We start from the raw sequence: 22,744 nt of genomic DNA on the forward strand, positions 1-22,744 counted from the left end.
GTTGGATTTCTAGACGAAATGCGCAGCCTGGGCTCCCCTCACAAAGGTCGAGTTGACAAACTCATATCTCAGGAATCATCAGAGACACACTTATAAGAGTCGCTTCTCTACATGGGCACACACGCACCCATATAAGGAGTTAGTTGTGTACAGATCTGCACTTGGCTCTCTGCACGAGGAAACTTAAAGGACACCTTCTATGCTTAACATCCGATAGTCAATTAAACAATGCAGACCCTGCCCAGTCACTAAAATTTCCCTTCCTTGGAAAGAATCCTTGTGCGGAAGATGTTCTTTAGTATATTTCATAGTTTCTCAGGTACACCTGTTTATCTTTTATCAAAAAACAAAACCAACCAGAAACAAGAGGAAGATTTTCAGTATATAAATGGATCATTACGGTGTAGCAATGGCATTTGAAATTATGTGAAAATTTGAGCTTTTAGCTGTCAAATCAATGTTCATGTTCCTCCAGGGCATTTGAAATTCTTACAGTTCAGTTGGATTACTAAACATAATTTTAACACATTACTTTAGTCGCTATTTCTCTCTGTGTTCACCTTTTCTATTTGTTCTGAGATCTTTTTTTCAAACTGGCCAGAAGTAAAAGCAATCTTCCTAATGCAAATTCACAGAGCAGTTTTCACTCCTCTGTTTCATTGTTTTGTAAAACCTAAGGAAAGTGGTTGTTTTGTAAGTGCTAACTTTCATTATCTAACTTGTACCCTTGCCTCTGGACTTGCTGCAACCATTGAGAAAAAGAAAACCCTGCCATTGTTGCTGCAGAGTGTGAAACTGTTACTTCTTCCTTTAATATATTTCAAAGCCATTTTTTTCCACTTTTTTTTCTTTTTTTTAATTTATTTATTTATTAAGGATTTCTGCCTCCTCCCCGCAACCGCCTCCCATTTCCCTCCCCCCTCCCCCGATCAAGTCACCCTCCCTCATCTGCTCAAAGAGCAATCAGGGTTCCCGGACCTGTGGGAAGCCCAAGGACCGCCCACCTCTATCCAGGTCTTCTAAGGTGAGCATCCAAACTGCCTAGGCTCCCCCTTTTTAACCAAAAACGTCCTTGCTTTGACTCTTTTGGGAGGGTTCATGTAACTGATTTAAAAAAAAAAAAACAACTAATATTGTTATAGACCTTCTAACAGTTCACTGGTTGTTTTGTTCGGCTTGGTTTGGGTTTGTTTGTTTTAGGCGGGGGAGGGTTGTTTTCCTCTTTTCTAATTGGCTGTTCTCATGTACAGCACCTGTAGTCTACCTAGGGCAAACATATGTAAATCCTCACATTCATCCTAAGCATTCCCAGTCTTGCTGGTGCTTTGGCTGTCTCACTAGAGGCTGCACTTCTCCTATGTTTGTCCTGTACACACTTGAAGGTACAAGAGTAACTAACATTTTTTTAGCACTGCACCAAGCACATCAACAGGATAAACTCATTTAATCCTCACATGAACTGATGGAGTTGTTGTTATTCCTGCTGTTCTCAGTTCCCGGGGAGAAGCAGGTCTACTGCATTTGTCAAAAAGCATCAGACCCAGGGCTTGAAGGTGCTGTGACAACTCTCCTCCTTTTTTCTTTCCCTCCTTATTTTTTGTCTCAATATAGATTTCCAAATTGGCTTTGAACTTTGAGTATCCCAGTTTGAGTCACTGGAATGCTTGGCATACAGGCATGTACCACCCCACACCTTCACCCTTATAGCTAGGACATTTTTGCCCTACCAGTTTGAATCTCATGAAACTTTTCACCTTAGGACTCGGCTTTGGAAATGCTATAACAGCCTCTTACATCCCATCTAAGAATTATTTAGGTTTTAAGGATGGTAGCACAGTCGTTTCTCTACTCTTCTGCCTCACCTCCTTAGACCATCTCCCCCAACACATCTAGGCTCATTCCATTTCAGCCAGTGCACTGTACCTCTTGCTTTTCCTACATGTGAACTCCCGGTGTTGAAGACCTGGACCCAATGCAGTAGGATTTAGAGGCTGGGCTTTGGGGAGTGGTTGGGCCGTGGAGCTCTGACCTAAAGAGTGGATTGATCCAGTGGTGAATTACTACTCTGCTGGGCTATTGGGGTTTCACTGAAATTTAGACGGTGGAACTTAGTTCCAGGAAGGTGGTCTATCCTCATAATTATGTTTTTCCTAGTCTCCCTTCATTGCCTCCCTTTGTTTCCTGAGGGCCATGATGTGAACAGCTGTGCTTTACCACATAATCCTAGCCATGATGCTCTTCAGCCTGGCCTGTGAACTGACATCTTGAAAATCATGGATCAAAATAAACCCTTTCTGCTTTGAATGTTTCTCTGAGATATTTCATGACAACAATGTAAAACTAACATGTGTTCTCCTAAGATTTCTAATTATTCAAGTTCTTCTCATGACTCTCTTGTGAATTGTGTCTCTTTCCTTGATTTCTATAAGAATTAATTTCCTCTTCTCCTAGCTCTTCTATTTCTACTTTGAGTTCAAATTTAATATATTCTGAAAGAGGAGCAGAGTTCACCTTGATGAACTTACTTGACTTGAGAGTAAAAGACTATCACAGGATCCCAGTGCAAAGCAGATGATTCACTTGTGCTAACAATAAAGGATTCACAATATTACAGTGTCCACCCATTTATATGTAACTGACTTTTATGCGTGAAAGACATACGACTATCTAAGTGACAAGGACATTGAATGACTGTACCCTAACTCACATTACCATCAGATTGCTTTTTAAAATCCTGCATTACAAATATCCAAACTTTTTTATTGATATTTATTGAGCTTTACATTTTTCTCTGCTCTCCCCTCTGCCTCTCCCCTCCCCATTTCAACCCTCCCCCAAGGTCCCCATGCTCCCAATTTACTCAGAAGATCTTGTCTTTTTCTACTTTCTACTTCCCATGTAGATTAGATCTATGTAAGTCTCTCTTAGTGTCTGCATTGTTGTCTAAGTTCTCTGGGATTGTGGTTTGTAGGCTGGCTTTCTTTGCTTTATGTTTAAAAACTACCTATGAGTGAGTACGTGTGATAATTGTCTTTCTGTGTCTGGGTTACCTCACTCAAAATAATGTTTTCTAGCTCCATCCATTTACCTGCAAAATTCGAGCTGTCATTATTTTTTTCTGCTGTGTAGTACTCCATAGTATAAATGTACCACATTTTTCTTATCCATTCTTCAATCGAGGGGCATTTAGATTGTTTCCAGGTTCTGGCTATGACAAACAAAGCTGTTATGAACATAGTTGAGCACATGTCCTTGTGGCACTATTGAGCATCCTTTGGATACCCAAAAGTGGTATTACTGGGTCTTGAGGAAGGATGTTTCCTAATTTTCTGAGAAATCGCCACACTGACATCCAAAGGGACTGTACCAGCTTGCATTCCCACCAACAATGCAGAAGTGTTTCCATTTCCCCACAACCTCTCCAGCATAAGTTGTCATCACTGTTTTTGATTTTGGCCATTCTTTCAAGTGTAAGATGGAATCTCAGAGTTGTTTTGATTTGCATTTCTCTGATGACTAAGGATGTTGAACATTTCCTTAAGTATCTTTCAGCCATTTTAGATTCATCTGTTGAGAGTTTTCTGGTTAGGTCTATACTCCATTTTTTTTATTGGATTATGTCATCTTTTGGTGTCTAATTTCTTGAGTTCTTTGTATATTTTGGAGATCAGACCTCTGCCTGCTGTGGGGTTAGTGAAGATCTTTTCCTACTCTGTGGGCTGTCGTTTTGTCTTGTTGACCATGTCCTTTGCTTTACAGAAAAATCCAAACTCTTGGCTGGGCAAGATTTCCCATTGGGCAAAGGCACGTCCCACCCGGCTGACGACATGAGTGGAATTCCCAGAACACACAGGATAGAAGAGAACAAGTCCTGCAGGCTGTTCTCTGACCTCTCTATGCGTGCTCACAAACAAACAAATAAATTTGGATTTTTTTTAGTTTAAAGAAAAATCTAAACTTTTAAATTTGGTAATTTCCAAAGAGATTGTCTTGCTCTCATTGGGCCTATAAAGCAGCAGTCACAACTCAAGTAAGACGGTGATAATTGTAAAGTAACTTAATTTAAAGTTGAGAGATTCATAAAATATTCTAGGCAGAGATGATTTCCACCCTTCAACCACTCCTAGTTAGCTTTGTTTTTAATTTGGTAAATACCAGAATTTTATCTGAGGATGGGGTTTTTTGTTATTTGTGGCTCACATAAAGATTGCATATCTTATTAAAACACCATGTGCTGAGGGCGCAGCATTAGCAACAGCTTACTGAAGTTGGTCTAGTAGGTTAGCTGCCTGCATTAGCTTTAGCTTTGTGAAGTTTCTGTCACCAAGCATCTCCTCGAAGATCCTCTAGTATTATCTTTCAAACTCCACTAGGAAATCATCCCCCTGAGGAAGGCACTATCTTCTGTACCTACTATAAGACTTTTAAGACACTGGTAGAACAAAGGAGTAAGTTTGGATGGGGTTGAGAATGAAGTGGGCTAAGGAAGGTCTAATTCCAGTTTCATCACTTGTTGCTGGATAGCTCTGGACAAGTTACCCAGACTCTAGGTGCGTGGATTTCAACATTGCTAAACCAGAGGCAAATGGATAAGAATAATACAAAGACTCAAATATAACTGGGAAAAAATAAAAATAGGCAATGCATATATAAAAGGAAATAGTACACTAAAAATTAAAAAGTTGAATACTGAAATATTCATGATAGCTACAAAGAAGCACAAATTAAAGCAGAAATGTATTTTGAAAAAGTGTGGCTATAGAATGTTCATAAAAGTAAAATAAGATGGCATTAAGATGAATAGAGAAACAATGTAGCCAAATATCTATCTTAAATATGTTTGATCCATTAATTCAATTTGAGGAAATTTATCTTAAGTGATTAGAAGTAAAAGATTAAGGAGAAAGCACAGATACGTCTATTTCTGCCTTATTTTCTTCTGCTAAAAATGAGAAGTGGCATCAATATTTAACCACATGTGCAAGGCTGAGAAAATAACAATCTCTCTTTTAAACTTTGTTCTTTTGTTATGTATGGGCGTTAGTATATGGTGTCTGTGGAAGAGAGCTTGCGTGCACGGAAGCCAGAGAGCACTTATATTGTTGGTGGTCTCTTTCAAGCTTTCCAGAGGCTCCGGGGATTGAACTTGTGTTGCCAGGCTGGCATGACAAGTGCCCCGATGTGTTGAGCCGCCTTGCCTTCATGTGATACGGTCTGTTAAAGAGAGTAGGAATATAAACATCACTTATAGAGTTTGTAATAACACCGGAAAATACCCACGCTAATGCTGCCAGGAGAAGGGCGGGGAGAAATTGTGACAGCGTAATAATATGAACTATGTGAAGCGAGCCAGTCTCTGCGAAACTAGAAACAAACACACTGAAACATCAAAGGCTCTTCCTTTCTAGTGGTGGAAATTAGATGACGCTTTCAAAATTTAAACTTCTTGTATTTTGAAGTTTTCCTGCACTAAAAGCGTATTTTTTTTTCGTAGTGGAAATGGTAAAGATGATTTTTTTTATAAAGCACACGGAGACGGCAGGGGGCCAGAATCCTACCCGTTGTTTCTCAATGCAGTTTGCTCGTTATGAAGAACCACTCATATCCGGAGAAGGCCAAAATGAACAGGCTAAATTAAATAAGTGACACAGAATTCCGAGGATTCTTTTTCCTAAGAATTTTCATGTACATTTTCCTCATCATATTTCTAATAAAAGGAAGGGAAAGGGATAGAGCTAAAGAGAACTGTGTAGCATGTGAAACAGGATGACCTAGGTGGCTAGATGCCCACTGATTTTGCCCATCAACTGCTTATATAACTTGGATGCTTTTTTTCCCCTAACTGATAATTTCCTCAAAGATTTAAGGAGAAGACCAAAGACCTGATTGTAACTTCCCAGAGTAAACACTGGATATATCTACTTGACGAAGATTAAAGCAGGGAAGTGCCTTAAGGAATTAATTGCCATACCTTGGAAGAGTTTAAGTTCCTAGAAGTTGGCATTGTACCCCTTCTACGCTGACTGAAAGCCCAGCATGAGCAGCTAAGTGAATGTAGAAATCAATCTCCACTAATGGCATTACTTTACATCTTAAAATATGTCCAAGCAAACAGAAGAACTTTAGCGGGAAGCCGTTTCCTTATTGATCCTTCACTTAAAATCATTGATTTCTGTATAGTGGGGACTTTGTTAGGTGTTGATGACACAGACAGGCACAAATGCCCTCAGGCTCTGGTGAGGTGAGGAATTTAGGGTTTAAAATCATTAGGATAATGTTAGCACCTGGGCCAAGAGTTTGGTTTTTTTGCAAACCAAACTGAATTTACTCATCTAAGGGACTACTATCCATTGCAGAGTAAATATTCAAGGGAACTCTGCCTGTTGATGCCAGTGATGTCTGTCAAGGAATAAGACTGTGTGTGTGTGTGTGTGTGTGTGTGTGTGTGTGTGTGTGTGTGTGTGTACATGTGTATGTGTGCGTGTTTTCAGCGTCTACAGAGTTGAGTGATGCCAATAGTAAAACTTGACTTTTAGTAAAACTTTATAAAAGGTTGCAGACAAAAGACATTCTAACATGCTAGTAAGCAATATGGATGTCAGCATCAAACTGAATTCAAGAGTCTTGGGTCTTTGGATGGCTCAAACTCCTTGGTTCCATTGACCCTTATCCTTTAGTTTCCAGAGTAGTTGAAGCAACTGGCAACAGAGTAGCTAAGTTATGACTCTCAAACACTGGAAAACTTACTTTTCCTGAGATTCAGATTTCTCATTTGTAAACTAATGTACTGAATGAAAAGCAGTTCTTTAGTATTTGAAGAGTTAAATTTGCAGGTGGTTGTGTTGTTACCGTTGTGAACGTTCTAGGGAGTACTTTAATTAAGAGTTTCAACTCAAAATGAGATGTGAGTTGGGCATGGTTGTGAACATTTACAGCACTTAGGAGGTAAACTCAAGATCAAGAGCTCAAATCCAGCTGGGCATGGTGTTGGCACACAACTTTAATCCCAGCACTTGGGAGACAGAGGCAGGTGGATCTCTGTGAGTTGGAGGCCAGCCTGGTCTACAGAGATAGTTCCAGAACAGCCAAAGCTTCACAGTGAAACCCTGTCTCGAAAAAAAAAAATTCTCAAAGCCATCTTGGGATACATAGCAGGATCATGTTTCAAAAGTCATGACTAATAAAATAGTATACAGAGTTTTCTTACCCCTTACCAAATTTGTTCTCAAGATGACTGTTAAAGGGACTTTTTTAGATTTCAATTACCATTCATTTGTAGCAATCCCAGTGAATAGCCATTTTATTCTTATCTCAGTTTATAGCCAAACCTTTTACCCTTAGGCATCATCACTAAGAAATTCCTGATGTAAATATAACATTATCTTTAAAAGTTATATTTTTACTCCTGGCAGCCATCATAAAAGCATCATTTCCTGTTTAGTTTTTCAATTGCTTTATGATTCATAGACTTTGAACCTGCCTAATCTCAAATGAACTTTCTCTTGAGAGTAAGGTCAAATCAGTCCAATGAGCCAGTGTTTGTTCATTTATATTTTTCCAGGTTTTTATTATTTAAGATGATATATTTATTTAAAAAATGCTTCCATAAGTAAAAAGCGTTGCTGTAGGATATAGATTCATTATTGGTTACATCTCATTTTATGATTGCAATGCGTTAGTAAGCACTGTTCTGAAAAGGTTTGTATGAGGAGCGCAGTCATTCGCTCCACAGCGCTAACCGCTGAGTAAGCACCTCCTAGGTTTTCTATGCTGTCCTAGACTGCCCGGCAGTGAAGGAAAGCAAACGCAAACCTCAGCTCAGCTCTCTTGGTTTTTGCATCTGGGCCATCAGACCGAAGCTTAATAAGTGATCAGTGTGTTCAAAGGTGGAAAATGCTCTGGAGACAAGGAGGAGGGGGGAAGGAGACTGGCCGCAGTAGGGAGGTAAGATGTCAAAGGTAAATAGTAAGGACAGGGACGACCTCGCTGAAGGAGTGACATTTAACCGAGCGAGGAAAGGGCGGCCGGATAGTTTGAATGGTGCAGTAAACATTTTAGGAGTCTTCAAAGGTGAAGACTTTTAACCTTGTTTAGCGTGGTTTCTATGATAGGGTGTTTCTCACAAACAAGTGCTTGTAGACGCCTGGACTTGGGAAGAGCATAGAGGCCGTCGCATGCAGTCCTTCATTTCACTGAGTCCCTAAAATGCTAAAGAACCAGGGCCACACAGTCAGGTAGGAAGGTGGCCGTGTTAGCAACATGGGTTCTCTGACGTGGAGCTTGGAGGTCTAGTGGTCAGCTTTCAATCAGGCAAGCGTGGGGTGCATGCTGTGGGGACAGGGTAGTGCCCTTCTGCCCCCATTTCCTCTTCCCGTGGAGTTTCTCTCACCTTGATTTTATTTTTGCCATTGACCTGCTAAGCCAGCCCATTTTCCTTATCACTCCCCAGGGTCTGCTAGAGAGGCAGTCAGTAGGAAAAGGCAGACTATAGTGTATTCACCTTTCTAATGTCTCCCTCCATGTACCTAGCCTTCCAAGTCTGGGGTTTATTATAATGCACAATACTTGAAATAGAGTGAAAGAAATCATGCTCGTTATAAGTTGCATTTTTAGTCTAATGATAAATTATCTCCAAAATACACAAAATAATATTAACATAGAAAATGAATGATGATGCTAACAGCACACTCTAAAATAAATTATGAAACTGGGGTCCTGGATAAATTCTGATTGTTACCTTTCCAAGAGGAGAGTTCTGTAATTTTGCCAAATATTTAGGCGTGAAGCCTTTATTATTTGACATAGTGTTGCTATGATTCCATTGCTCTTGCAGTCACACTTACTGTATATCAAACTGCAGTGTATTCATATAGGAAGAAGCTTTAATATACAATGGATATTCTGTCGTGCTAAATTTGTTCCTTTTATTTTCCTTGGCCATTGCATATTACAATCAGACAGTTTTCACCAAACCTGGCATGTTGTCCTTAAAGTCAGCTTTTCCTTATTCTCCATCCACCTTGCTGTTGTTTAAAACAATACAATGTACACGTTCTGATGTATGGGGCTGGAGAGGTAGGTACCTTAGTCAGGGCGATTGCCTGTGTAAGAATGAGAACATGACTTTGGTCCCCACACTCATGTAAGAAAGCTAAGTGCAGAACCGGCTCCTTGATCTCAGGTTACGTTCCGAAGCCCTATATGATTGATCTGCCTCCTCCTTGGCTCTCCAGCCTCCGTCCATTTCTTGCCTTCTTCTTTCAAGAGGCATCCACCTATCTTTAGCCAAATCACTGGAGTTTTGCTGTGTATTCTGTTATTTTCTCTCTTCTCTCCTGATCCCACCTTCCCGTTCTTTTCTGTTACTGAGCACGTTTACTCTGTACACACACACACACACACACACACACACACACACACACACACACAGACACACCATGCTAGCCTTGAACTCAGAGACCCTCCTCCCTCTGCTTTCTAGGTTCTGAGACTAAAGGCAGACTGTAAGTCTTTGTCCTCAGAGCAGTTGTCTCCTGAACTAGAGAAACGAAGGTAAAATGTTAATAATATTGACTGTATAATAATTGAGTATTTTCTTAATTTAATCTTGACACCAATTATGATTTTTTTTCATTTTAAATAAGGAATTAAGATCCTGAGATGATTGAAATTTGAGGCAAGTATCACACAAAAATTGTAAACTCTGCAGCCCATAGCTTTAGTTACTTCCTAATGTTTCTTTGGGTTCATAATCACAGTTGAGATTTTTTATTTGTAACATGGTACTTAAGGCAGAACCATCTGGACTCTGAATTTGTCCCTTTGACATTTTCCTCAGATTATTAAAGATTAATTTAAATGCTTCTATGTTTGTGGTGGTTTGAATGAAAATAGCCCTCACAGACTCCTAGGAAGTGGCATTATTGGAGGTGTGGTCTTGTTGGAGTAGGTGTGGCCTTGCTGAAGGAAGTGTGTTACTGTGGGGTAGGCTTTGAGGGTTCAGAGACTCAGGTTCTCTGTCTCCTCCTGCTGCCTGTGGATCCAGACGTAGAACTCTCAGCTCCTTCTCCAGCACCACATCTGCCTGTGTGTCACCAAGCTTCCTGTCATGATGATAATGGACTAAACCTCTGAACTGTAGCCAGCTCCAATCAAATGTTTTCCTTTATAAGAGTTGCCATGGTCATGGTATCTTTACATAGCAATAAAACCCTAACTAAGATAATATTGAAGTTTGAATTTATAGTGTATCGCTTTGTTGTTGTTGGGCCAAAATTATCTTAGGGCCTGTAGGACAGAGAAAAGCCTGGCTAGAGTTTGAGGGAACCTAGTGAGGAGGAGACAGCAAAATCTAGGTAGATGCCCCTCCAGCCAAAGGGAGGGCTTGGCTGTCTCTCCTTGGCTGGAAGTACCCCCACCTCACACGATGTCACTTAATATATGTAAGCTGACTCTCACGGTAATAAACTGAGTTCTTTCTTTGACTTGAATCCCTATCGCGTCTGATTGTCCTGCTTTGTGAGGCTGCGGAAAGGGCGGATAGGCACTCACCTTTCCCTGGGGAAACAAGGAGACTAAGGAAGCCTAGCAGTTGTTGGAAAAAAAAAAAACCACTTTAGTTTTTCTTCATCAACACGCCAAGGAAAGCTACTCAATATCATGAGGACTTCAAACCATCCTGAAAAAGCAGTTGTTATCTTCCAAAGTAAACTTTGACCTGTCACAATTAACAAACATATTAAAGTAGTTTGATGAGCAGGTTTCTGAGTTAGTTACCGAATGACTCAATACTCCAGGTGGCCTTGGGGCCTGGTAAGATGGGCCAGTCCAGAAAGGTGTTGTTCTAGTTTCTAAAGGCAATGTGTATTTAGTAGCAGTCTGGAGTGAGGTCATGGACCTTAGCTTAGGTGTCAGGCTTGTGCAGTGTCATATAGTCAATGACGTTCTGTGGAACAAAAAACAAGATATAATGCCTTCTGTGCTGATTCATGATCCAAAGTATTCTAGTTCAGTAGTACGCCGATCTAAAGACACACCAAGACTTACAGAGCCAGTGGGCAATCACTTGCTGCTGTGGGGATAAAGGTACTGTGGTTAAGGGCATATCTCACATGGATGAGTCTCCAGGACATACTAAAAACACAGAAAAACCACAAAGCTTTTGAGGCTGATCAGTCCAAAATCTGTTTGACTTACACCTTAGGTTTTTTTGCTGTTTTAACATATACTGATCCTATATGTTTACTCCTGGCAATTCTATGTCATAAACTGTTCTAGAGTATTTACATTCTGATCCATTATCTGTAGGTTTAAAATAAACTGTCTGAGGACAGTCTAATTATTGGTTCACCAGGCAAACTTAACCTTAACTCTTTGGAACAGAGAACAGCTTCTTTCAATGGAAACAATGCCCAGAAAACTTCAATATTTATGTTTTCTGTTTTATTTTGATGCTTTTGCAGTTTATTTTTTAGAAATGGCTAGACTGGGTTAAAGAAACCTTATTACTTTAAAATTTTAAAGTTTTATTTTACCAGCTGCGTGGTAGTGGCACACACCTCTAATTCCAGCACTTGGGAGGCAGAGGCCTGCAGATCTCTGTGAGTTCAAGGCCACTGGTCTATAAGAGCTAGTTTCCAGGGCAGGCTCCAAAGCTACAAAAAAATCCTGTCTCGAAAAGCCAAAAATAAAAAAAAAATTGCCTCAGATATAAAAAAAATGTTTCCTTGGTAAAACTAGCATCTCCAAAAAGGAAATTATCAATGTAGAGAAAGGTTCCTACTATTCTATGATCTGTAAAAATTTTATTTCTATAAACTTAATACTGAGATCGTGACAAAATTTAATATCTTTTCCTTGCTCTTTGTTTTGATCAAACAATTCTAAATAATTTTACTTTATGAAGCTAGACGTCTGCCCCAAACCAAAACCTTCATAAATGAAAACGAAAGTGGGATATTGACGTTTCACAGATTGCAACATTTCTTAGTTTATGGCATTTCAAAATTCATGAGCGACAAGGTACCACAAAATATCAGACCAAAGATATTCGAGGTATTTGTTAAGTAAGCAGAGTGCTGCAATCTAACATAACATGTGTTAGGCCTTTTATGTCTTTTTAGTTTTGTTTCTTGTCTGTCACACAGTAACTCTAACACTGTAGCTCAATAGGGAAAGAAGCTTAGTACCCTGTCCAGTTTTATAATCTGCAAAAGTCTATGCACATAATATAGGCCCTCGTAAACACTGTCTGAATTAAGTTCTATAGTATGGCTAGTTGACAGAAAGTTAACAAAGGCCTAGGAATTAAGTAGGTAAACGCAAAATTTTTCTAGAACAATCTACCTTATTAGACTCCTTGCCTGCTACCTCAGTTCCTTTTCGTTCAAAACCAAGCCTTACTTAATACTAGAAGAACAATTCTGGCCATGGACTATTTCAGTGATGCCAGGGGAAAGAAACCAGAAAATAACATGTGGTCCAATCTATACATAAACTTCATCGCATCTCTTGTCCAACCCCTTCTTTGTGTAGCACGCCACCCCAGAGACCTTAAAGGAAGGACAGAGAGGCCATCATGCGGTTGAGCATTTTACTATATCCCCCAAACTATCCTCTTTTACTCAAAATCTTAAGGTTTTCAAATAACCAATAAAACTGTAATTTACCATATATAGGAGACAAAGAAGCAGGTGCCCCGGTGTTATCTGTCCAACTGCAGCTCCAATAACCCCTGTGCTTCTTTGCTAATGCTGATTCTACTCTCTGATTGAAGCGGGTTTTTCTCATGTCCGCAGGTGACCACTGTGCTCAAGGAGTCCTTGTTTCTGTTTTTAAACCTATGGTACCCATCTAAAACCATAGGGAAATAATGCCCTCTTTCCCACTTAAACGTATCATGTATGTGAAGAAATGACGCATGTACTTGTCTTTTTTTTCTTTTTTTAAATCGGGATTTCCATCTTCTGAGTCAGTGCTGGGAGCACATTACTCCGCTACCACACCTGGTTTATGAATACTGAATCCACAGCCTTGTGCATGCTAGGCAGGCGTGAACTCCACCAACCTGGCCACACCTCTGCCCTCCCTGTCATCAGTGTTGTTAAATTATTAGGTCACTGCTTGTGCTTCTCACTTGGCTACCAAAACTTCAATGGATGAAAGTGTTTTATTCAATTTTTTCAAGCACGATATAATATGTGCACAGTAAATGATGAGCCCATGAGATAAAAGAGGTAAAACTGGGAAAGAAAATCAAGGTTCATTGCGCTGATTCAGGAATAATAATCAAACACCTTTCGTGTGTCAAGTATATTTAGTACATTCATGACCAAGACATGAATCACTCTCTGCAGAAGTCTAAATATCAGTGAGTAAAAAGTGAATAAATACATGTGTGAAAAACATATTGAGATGGGGATAAGTGTTATTGGGATAAAACAATAAAAGAAAATGAGGACAGCCTTACTGTTCTTTATCTCCCCTACCCTGATTTAAAGCCTCCTCTTTGCATATCCTCATTTGAATCACTTGTACCTAAAAAGCCCAGGAATAAGAAAAATTGTATGCCTATAGCCTGACAATGGCCTTAAAACAGCTACCTGGCCCTTTGCCCTACATTCTCCCTGATATGGAAGAGCAGTTAGAACAGACCCCAGCAACGTAAACGTCTTAAACTAACACCCTGTAATCAGAATTTGTAAATCACGACACCAAAAAGCACTTCATAAGAGTTGGAGACCCCAGGCCTTAGAAGGCCCTAAATCACGATCTGTACTCTTTCCCCTGTGTATAACCTTGGACCATGAAAAGACACTTCATCCCCTCATCAGGGTCACAGAGCCAAATAACTATTCCATCTATACTGGCCCCTGCCATGGTCTCTTGTTACTTTCCTAATTTCCGCAGTTGCCTCAGGATATATAAACACTTTGGAAAATTTGGATGTAGGAACTGCAGATAAAAAGAGACCCTGCAATGGTCTTTCAGGATTTGGGTTACCTCCCTCAATATAATCATTCCTAGCTCCACCCACTTACAATAGAGTGTCTTTTCCTCTTCCTATGTCCTGTAGGATAATGCCTGTATTTTTTTTCTGGTGGTTTCATTTTTCACATTTAGGTTTTGGAGTCATTTTGGGTTACTTTTTGTGCAAGGTGAGCGATATCTAGGGTGACAATGTTTCCCCCCGAGAGCCATAGATGATCTTAAAAAAAAAAAAAACCAAAACAAGACATTAAAACCAGGCATGAGAAGCCTCTTTTTGAGATGTTGATCAGGATTGTCCAAGAGATTTCCAAAACTTTATAGACTATTGCTGCTGCTTTGGTTGCCTCTCAAGATTGAAAGTAAGTCTCTGTTGCAGGAGACATCATGTTCTTTGGACATAGGACCTTGCAGACCGGAGCTGGATCGGACCTGAGAAACAGCTTTCGTGATGCCAGCAGTACCATGCCAGTTTCCAAGAGAGGGCAGCAACCAATAGTCTACTCAGCTATGATGCTCATGAACTAGAACACTGACCAGGGTAGCATAATAACCCTAAGGGTACAAAACTGGCACACATACCTTGGCAGTAACTAGCAGGTTTCTAATTAGACTCGAGGCCCGCTCAACAGGAAAGAGTACTGTGCCTAATATTAGAAACCTACCCAGCTACCCAGGGCTACTGCAGCCAAGGATCCTGGGGAAGAGTCTAGAACGGCCAATATAATTCCTAACTGCATTCTATTTACCCTCATACCCAGAGATAGTATAAGTCTCACCCTTCATCAAAGAAACATCTTTTTGCAACAGATTAAGAACATTACAGAAAATCACAGCTGATTAAAATGCCAAGAACAAGTAACTGCGTGATGCCCAGCCCCAACTGATACATCTACAACATAACTCAGGCTTAGGGATCGCAGCTGAAGAAGCGGTGGGAAAACTGCATGAGACAGAAGAGCAGGAAGGTTGCTGTGAGGTGAGACCCTACATCCATGCCATGCCATCAACATGGCTACCTAGACAAGACCTGAATAAGAAAGACATCAGTACACATAAAACCACGAGGGAACCTCATGGGGCCTTAGCCCTTGACAAAGAACTACAAGCAGCTAAGGAATTCTGAGACCAGGAGACACACGTTCTGTAGCATGTCTAATAAAAACCCAGAGACAGATAATGGGGTTCAACCTCAAGGTCAGAAAAGCAAAATGGCCAGCCACTGGCTCTTACCTCTACCTCAGTACAAAATGGCGATCCTGCCTCCAAGGATCCTCAGGATGAGACTGACTGACAGACAGCTGTCTCTTCCCATCTTCTAGTCCTCTCTAGTGCTGGAATTAAAGGCATGCACTACTACCACCTGGTTTCTATAGCAAACTAGTGTGGCTACTGGGATAAAGGTGTGTGTTACCTCTGCCCAGTCGGTAAGGCTGACCAGTGGGGCTGTTTTACTCTCTGATCTTCAGGCAAGCTTTATTTATTAAAATACAAATGAAATATCATTGTGCACTTTCCCAAGGAAGAGGTCCCCAACTGATTATCCAATGTCCAAATGATCAGTCCTGAAATTATATACATATAAGTAACATTATAAATATTGAACAGATTGTACTTAGGAATACACACACACACACACACACACACACACACACACACACGGGGGGGGGGGAATAGTGGCCATGCAATTGAGAAAGAGCAAGGGAAATAAATACATTGGAAGAGTTGGAGGAAGAAAAGGGAAGAGGAAAATGATGTAACTATATTTTTATTTTGAAATGAAAGGAATTCAGAGGAAAGACATTTGCAATTTAAATTGCGTTCCAGAGTAAGTGACTCCGGTAGATAAAAGAATGAGCCCTGTGGATTCTTTACAGTAGACAGCTCAAAGGCCCTGAGGCTACAGCCTCCTAGTCACATTCAAGGATGAGTAGAAAGATAAAAATCACATTTTTCTCTCATAAGTAGATACTAAATTTTAATTTTCACACATATGTATGCTTATGGTGGGCTTAGGTACAGGGTATAAAACTAGAAAGAAAGCTATGAAAGGAAAAAAGAGGCAATAAGACATGAGGAAGAAATGAAGAAATGAGGACAACATGGTAGCTGTGATCTGTAAATGTTTTCAACAATCCATTTCTCTGTTCCCATGACACTATAACACTGCACACTTTCACACCGTGGTCCTATATTAGATATGCTTCTCTTTAATGTTTCCTTAATAATTACTAATTCCACCATTCTTCCTACAAAAGCCATGTCTTAACTTTTCTTTATGACTAAATAAAATTCCACTGGGCAAAACAACAACAACAAAAAAAAAGGATGAGTAGAAACCCAGAGTGACTGAAGCCAAGGGGCCGAAGAAAGAGAACAAACAGGAGATGATGTTAGAGAAGGGATGTGTTATTAAATCCTGCAGAGCCTGGTCAGTCATTGCAAGGGCTTTAACTCTGAAGGAAAGAGAAAATGCAGATTTGGGAGCAGAGGCACTGCACAGTTTACCTTTGCTGTACTGGCCTCACATGCTATCTAACACAAGTTGCACATTTGAGTAACAGCTGTTAAGATAACCTATTAATAACTCACAGTCAAAACCTATTAATAAAACACAGTCAAAAGGGGGAGGTGAGCACGAAGTCATGCCAGATTCTTCTGTTTGGAGACTTGACAAAGTATAATTATTTTTACACTGGAAAACTATTTTGGAATATAAACTGTAGAAGGTAAATATCTAGAAAACCATACAGATAATGGAGTAAGCAAAACTAACGTTATCTTTTTAACTGAAGAGAGACTAACAATTACCCCCGTGTTTGGCTTTGATAAGTATGTTCGTAGTAAATTAACTAGCAAATGAATAGTCTGAACTAGTAAATTAGCATGTTGGCCATTGCAGTACAAATGTGACAAGTTTTAAAGAGAGTGGATTGTGGGGGGGGGTATGTGCGTGTTTGTGGGTGCATGCGCGTGTCTCTGTGTGCTGGGCACACTCAACCATGGGCATCTGTGGAAGTCAGAGGTTGATGTCAGGATGCCTTTCCCGGATTCTTCCTCTTGGTTTCTGAGACAGAATCTCTTACTAAACCTAAGATTTCTATCTTGGGTAAACTAGCTGGCTAGCTAGACCCCCTGGGATCTGCCTGACTCTCCCCTCCAGAGTTGGGGTTACTGTCATGCACTGGGCAGGAGGTGCTAAGTTGTATAAGGAGCAGAGACCAAGCCAGTAAGCAGTATTTCTCTGTGCACCTGCTTCGGTTCCTGCCACCAGGATGCTGCCTTGAGCACTTGCCTTGGCTTCCCTAATGGACTGTGACCTGGGATATTTAAGAAGAATAAACCATTTTCTCCCCAAGTTTCTTTGGCTTGTGGTGTTTTTTTTTTTTAATCACAGCAATAGAAACCTTAAGTGAGATAATTAGTAAAAGAAGTTTATTGAGATCTTACATGTTTGCTATTTTTCATTTAAGTGAAAACGCAAACATAAGGAGGATAATTTGTACCCAGACATTCTTGTTAGTCTTTAGGGCCAGGCAAGATCATACAGTTTCAACCACTGGAGAGTCTGATGCATCAGGATCTCTTGGACACAGGAGCTGGCAATATAGAGACAGCCTATCTAGCAAAACAAACAGACCTCAGCTATACAGGAAATTACTGTCTTTTCTGAAATTTACTATGGGTTTTTAATTGAAAGTAATGGCTCAGGATTCTAAAACTTTGATGAGATGTGTGTCAAGTGGAGATTCTCACGCGAGGGACGAATTTCCCAGTAGCTTTAGCTGTTCTGAGTCAGACAGAAAACACCTAACAAAGGCATATGACCTTAAGACATAAAACCACAGCCCTGGAAAGGCCGCAGTTTTCAGCACAACTTGGTGTGCTCTGAGAGACTGCGCAGTACAGCAGCCTGTTATCAGGAAACCACCCAGGCTTGTAAGGAAGAAAGTTTCTATCTACAGAGATAAAAATCAACCAAACAACCAAAAATAAAAACCAAAACCAACCCAAACAAGCAAAACAAAAACAAACCCTGAGGTCATCAGTGAAACTCTAAGGAAGTCACACATTTGAGGACTGCCACATCATTGTGGGCTGCACTCCCCAGCCTCCACATCCGCCAGGGTGCCCGTTTCAACGCCCAAATCTGATCCCGTTATCTTTCTGAGCATCACAAAGGCTGCGCCTTGCTCTTAGGATGGTGGTGAAAATGCTAATGTGCTCAGTGAACCTGTGGGTAAAGCAGATCCGACCTCTCTCTTAGCCCGGTCACCAACCCTCTCCATTACCACTTCCATATTAACCCCGGGCAGTGTATCTCCTCCAGCCACAGGCCATTTGCCACAGGTCTTTGGCCTGGATTCGTTCTCTCAGAAGCTCTTCCTTAGTTCATTCTCCCTTCTCCTTTTCCTCGGCTCAGTCATCAGCTCCAGCCTGCCACCCCAGCAGGGCTGTGGTTTGTTAAACTTCCGAAGCACTGTTGACTCTGTTTTTCCCAGAGTGCGCAGATAAAAACAGCTCAACTGCCACCTGGATTTCAACCTCAGGAGGTTCTGAGCAGCTGCAAACCAAACTGTACGTGCCTGACCTCTGACCTAGTGAGTGGATGTGTGTAAGAATTTAAACTGGTGAAACTTGGTATAGGATACAAAACTAACAACCATAACGCAGCCTTCCCAAATCTGCCAAGAAATATTTCAGAAGATAACATTCTTAATAAGGCCAAGTTTGCGAGCCAGGATGGGGAAAATCTCATGAAGATTCCGGAGCCAGCTCCCTTTACTTAGATTCGCTAATTGACTGAGAAAAAAGGAAAATATACTTGGCTAAATGTCTAAGTTGAGTGATGTAATTAGTCAATCTTGGGACACCAATCAGAGAATTTTATGGATATAAGTACACGTATAGATTTATATGCACACATATGTGCATATTTCTGAATAAATTGGCCCCAGTATTTCAAGAAAGAATTGTTACTATCATAGTCCTGCATGTAAGCTTGTATGTAGTAAATTTACTGTGGACATACTAGATTTAATACTAAAATAAAATTTTATTCTTTTCATTTTTATAGATTTCTCAGGAATCCTTCCCCCCCCCCCCCCCAGTTTTTCGAGACAGAGTTTCTCTGTGTACCAGCCCTAACTGTCCTAGAATTATCTCTGTAGACCAGGCTGGCCTCAAACTCACAGAAATCCTCCTGCCTCTGCCTCCCGAGTTCTGGTATTAAAGACGTGCACTACCACAGTCAAGCCTCAAGAATTTTCTTAAAAATTATTTTAAGGTAACAGTGTCTCATTACGACTAAGTCATACCTTCTTGTGTCGTGACTGAAAATCCCACTTACAAATTGATATTGTTAGTTTCCCTACTATTTTTTTTCCTATATGGTTGCCTAGGTGAAATGTTTGTTTCTAAGATTAAAAAGTAAATTATGGTATGTTTGATAATCACTAGCCTACAGAATTGTGCTTGAGGACTTTTATGTGCTATATTTATAACTTTATTTCTTTTGATGAGAAGGAGAAGATTGGAGATAATGGTATACACGTAAGAATGCTGTATCCATTAGCATCATAGGATTCCTAGAGGCTGGATTTAGCATTGTGTTTTCATAGGGCATCTTATTTCTAGTGTGTATGTGTGCGAAAGTGCCGTTTTATGTGAATGTGTATGTGCATTTGGAGGTCTGAGGTCACTCTAGGTACCCATATGTCTGTAGTTCCTCAGGGACCCTCTACATTTTTGTGTTTAATAGAGGTCAATTGATCTAGATTTTCTCAATTAGCCTAGGCTGGCTTGCCATCAAGCCCCAGGATCTGCCTGTCTCTACTTCCCCAGTTTGGGGTTTACAAACGTTCCATTAAACCAGGTTTTAAAAATATGAGTCCTGGGGATTGAACTCAGGTACTTTTTAAAGATTTAAATATTATGCAAATGTTCAAATAGTGAGTTGAGATATTTAGCAAGGTAAGTTAAAAATTGCATGAAAACTCATTAAAGTTTGATAGTTGGAGTATAATATATACTAGATATAACTGATTTTTAATCTCTTTCATTGCTTATACCCACGTTAATAATCTGGAACACACTCCGAACATGTCACTCATGGTAAGCAAGGGGGGAAATGTTATCAAATGTGACCCCCAAGTGGCAGTTTAATGATAACTGTCTATGTAAAGGTAAGTGGATTTTTATGGTAAAAAGTTGTTAAGCAAGTATTGGTGCCAAGCAAATCCAGTAAAAGCAGTGGAAATGAGCATTATACCCTGACAGCTTGAGGTGAAATTCTACTGTTTGGTTTGTAGTCAGAAATACAACTTTATAGTACAAACAGCATGGAAGTGCACCGGACGCCAGAAAGCCAATCTCATTTTCCTTGTTCTCGAATGACTACTGCCTTTCACCGTCATAGACGCTTCCCTTCCAAGCCTACCAAACAAGGTCGCCTGCGATTTGCTTCTCATCTCTTTGAGACAGGCTCTTACTGTCAGCCTAGCATTCACTTTGCATCAGAAATATTCCCCAGAGGCCCAGGTCTCAAATGCTTTGTCCCCACCTGGTGGCTTTGGTTTGGAAGATGTGGGATCTTTAGGCAGTAGGACCTTCTTGGAGGAGCCGGGGCCCTGAAGGAAGGTCCTAGAGTGGTCTTATTGATGGTGGATTTCCTCTCAGATTTGCGGTCAACTTCGGTGCTCTCCTAGAGCCCTCCATGACGTGGAACTTCTCAAAATGGACCCAAACAAACCCTTTCTCCCTTTAACTGTCTCATCACAGCACGAAGCAAGGTCATCAGAATTCCGGGATTACAAAAGTATGCCATAATCCTTTGCTCTAGAAGTTTATTGTTTTATGAGACAGGGTTTCTCTGTGTAACAGCCCTGGCTCTCCTGGAACTCGCTCTGTAGACCAGACTGGCCTCGATCTCACAGAGATTCATCTGCTTCTGCCTCCCAAGTGCTGAGAATTTTTTTCCCCCTAAGACAGGGTTTTTCTGTGTAACAGCCCTAGCTGTCCTGGAACTAGCTTTGTAGACCAGGCTGGCCTTTAACTCACAGAGATTTATCTGTTTCTGCCTCCCAAGTGCTGGGATTTCCAAGCTGTGTTTTCAGGCCTCCAAGGCAGCATTTCCCTCCGACCTTTGTCAATTCTCTGCAGGGCTCGCTAGCTGCCGGCCAGTTCAGACCTCACTGCCCTGGACATACACACTCATACAACACTCTCTCCTCTCTGACTGTGGTCATGGGATGAGGCGAGGAGAATCAAAAATTCAGACTCATGGGACGCGAAATGCCACGGGCACATTCCCTGATGCCATTGTGTCGCTGTTTGTTAGGCTCGAGGAGGGCGTGGGGACAAAAGGAACCCCTCTCTTCTAGGTAATCCCTTCCCCGCCTCCTGCACGGTGGCATTCTCCTGCTGGGACTACCGAAGCGCCAGGACCAGGAATCTGAGAGAAAATCTGAGATTTAGCCTTGTCGGGGAGGGAGGGGACTTCGGACCAGAATCGCTGTGGAACCGGCGTCAGTCCGCGCTAGGCCACCGGCTGAGTCGTCGCGTGCCCACTGGTGCAGCACGAGCCCGGTCCCGGTCTGGTAGCGGCCCACGCGCCAGGGCGGGGCTGGGGTGAGCCGCTTTAAAGGCGCCCAGGCTGGTCCCGCCCCCGCCTCCCGTCATTGGCTGTCTCCGGCGCGGCCTCGTTCCCATTGGAGGAGGGGGCGGGGCTGCGCGTGACAGGCGTGGGGGGCTCACCTCCGCGGCCCCGGCCCCGGCCCCGCTGCGGAGCTGGCAGGCCCGCCCGCGCGCTAGTGCCGCGTCCCCGGGGAGGTCGCGCAGCGCCCGACTCCCGCCCCGCGCGCGCTTCTCCGGTGCACGGCGGCGGGCGGGTGGGCGGGCGCGCGCACGAGGGCGGAGGTGGCCCGTGCGTGCGTGTGTGTCTGTGTGTGTGTGTGTGTGGCTGTGAGTGTGTGTGCGTGCGTGCACGCGCGCGTGGAACCGGGATACCGGGCGCGAATGCCCCATTGCCTTCCACACCCTGCCTGCTTCGCGGCGCCTGCCTCGGTCCCTCGCGCACCCGGGGGTGGCGCCCTGAGAGCAAGCCGCGGGACACAGGTGTGCCAGGCGTGCGGGACCGCCGGAGACAAAGGGGGCGCGGAGGGGAGCCCGCCATGGCCTCCCGGAGCCTGGGGGGCCTGAGCGGGAGCCGCGGTGGCGGAGGCGGCGGTGGCAAGAAGAGCCTCAGCGCCCGCAATGCCGCGGTGGAGAGGAGGAACCTGATCACCGTGTGCAGGTGCGGGGCCGGGCGGCGGGCGACAGGCGGGGGCGGAGGGAGGGGAGGAAGGGAGGGACCTGCTGGGGTCCGCAGCCGCGGCCTCTGCTCTCGTCGCGCCCCGCGTGTCCGCGGGCGAGCCGGGCCCCGTGGCGGGGCCGGGAGATGCGCTCCAAGATGCCGGGGACCGACCGGCCTCGGGCTCTGGACCTCCTGCGGGAGGCTGCCTGGCGAGGGCCGGGGCGGAGCCGGGGAGAATCTGTTTTGACCGTGCCCTCTAGTGTCTGAGTAGGAGGGCGGAGGAAGGGCCAGCCGCGGCCGGAGGTCCTGAGGTCGCTCTGTTGCCCTCAAATCCGAGTGCGCTCTGCTCTATGGGTTTCTCTCGTTGGCCTGTGGTTTTGACGCCTTTCATTCCGCGCATATCCGTGACGGATGTTTAAGTCTCATCAACTACAGTGCTGGTGGTGCTTGGGCGACTGTGGAAGA

General features: G+C 42.6%; 2 protein-coding genes across 3 annotated transcripts in view; one reads left to right on the top strand and one right to left on the bottom strand.

The window, feature by feature from the left end:
* The window catches only part of Abcb1 (ATP binding cassette subfamily B member 1), a 151,828-nt gene that overhangs the window by 71,847 nt on the left and 57,237 nt on the right, over window positions 1–22,744 (bottom strand). The gene's annotated exons all lie outside the window — the stretch shown is intronic.
* The window catches only part of Rundc3b (RUN domain containing 3B), a 138,815-nt gene continuing 138,045 nt past the window's right edge, over window positions 21,975–22,744 (top strand). Inside the window, exon 1 of one of the 2 annotated variants that reach the window (XM_075956432.1) lies at window positions 21,975–22,279. In XM_075956432.1, coding sequence (XP_075812547.1) covers window positions 22,158–22,279 — 122 coding nt within the window. In that variant the 5' untranslated portion in view covers window positions 21,975–22,157. The remainder of the gene's footprint in view (window positions 22,280–22,744) is intronic. The other variant, XM_075956431.1, reaches the window with a different exon arrangement.

The sequence above is a fragment of the Microtus pennsylvanicus genome, chromosome 22 (assembly GCF_037038515.1).
Source record: "Microtus pennsylvanicus isolate mMicPen1 chromosome 22, mMicPen1.hap1, whole genome shotgun sequence".
Lineage (NCBI taxonomy): Eukaryota > Metazoa > Chordata > Mammalia > Rodentia > Cricetidae > Microtus > Microtus pennsylvanicus.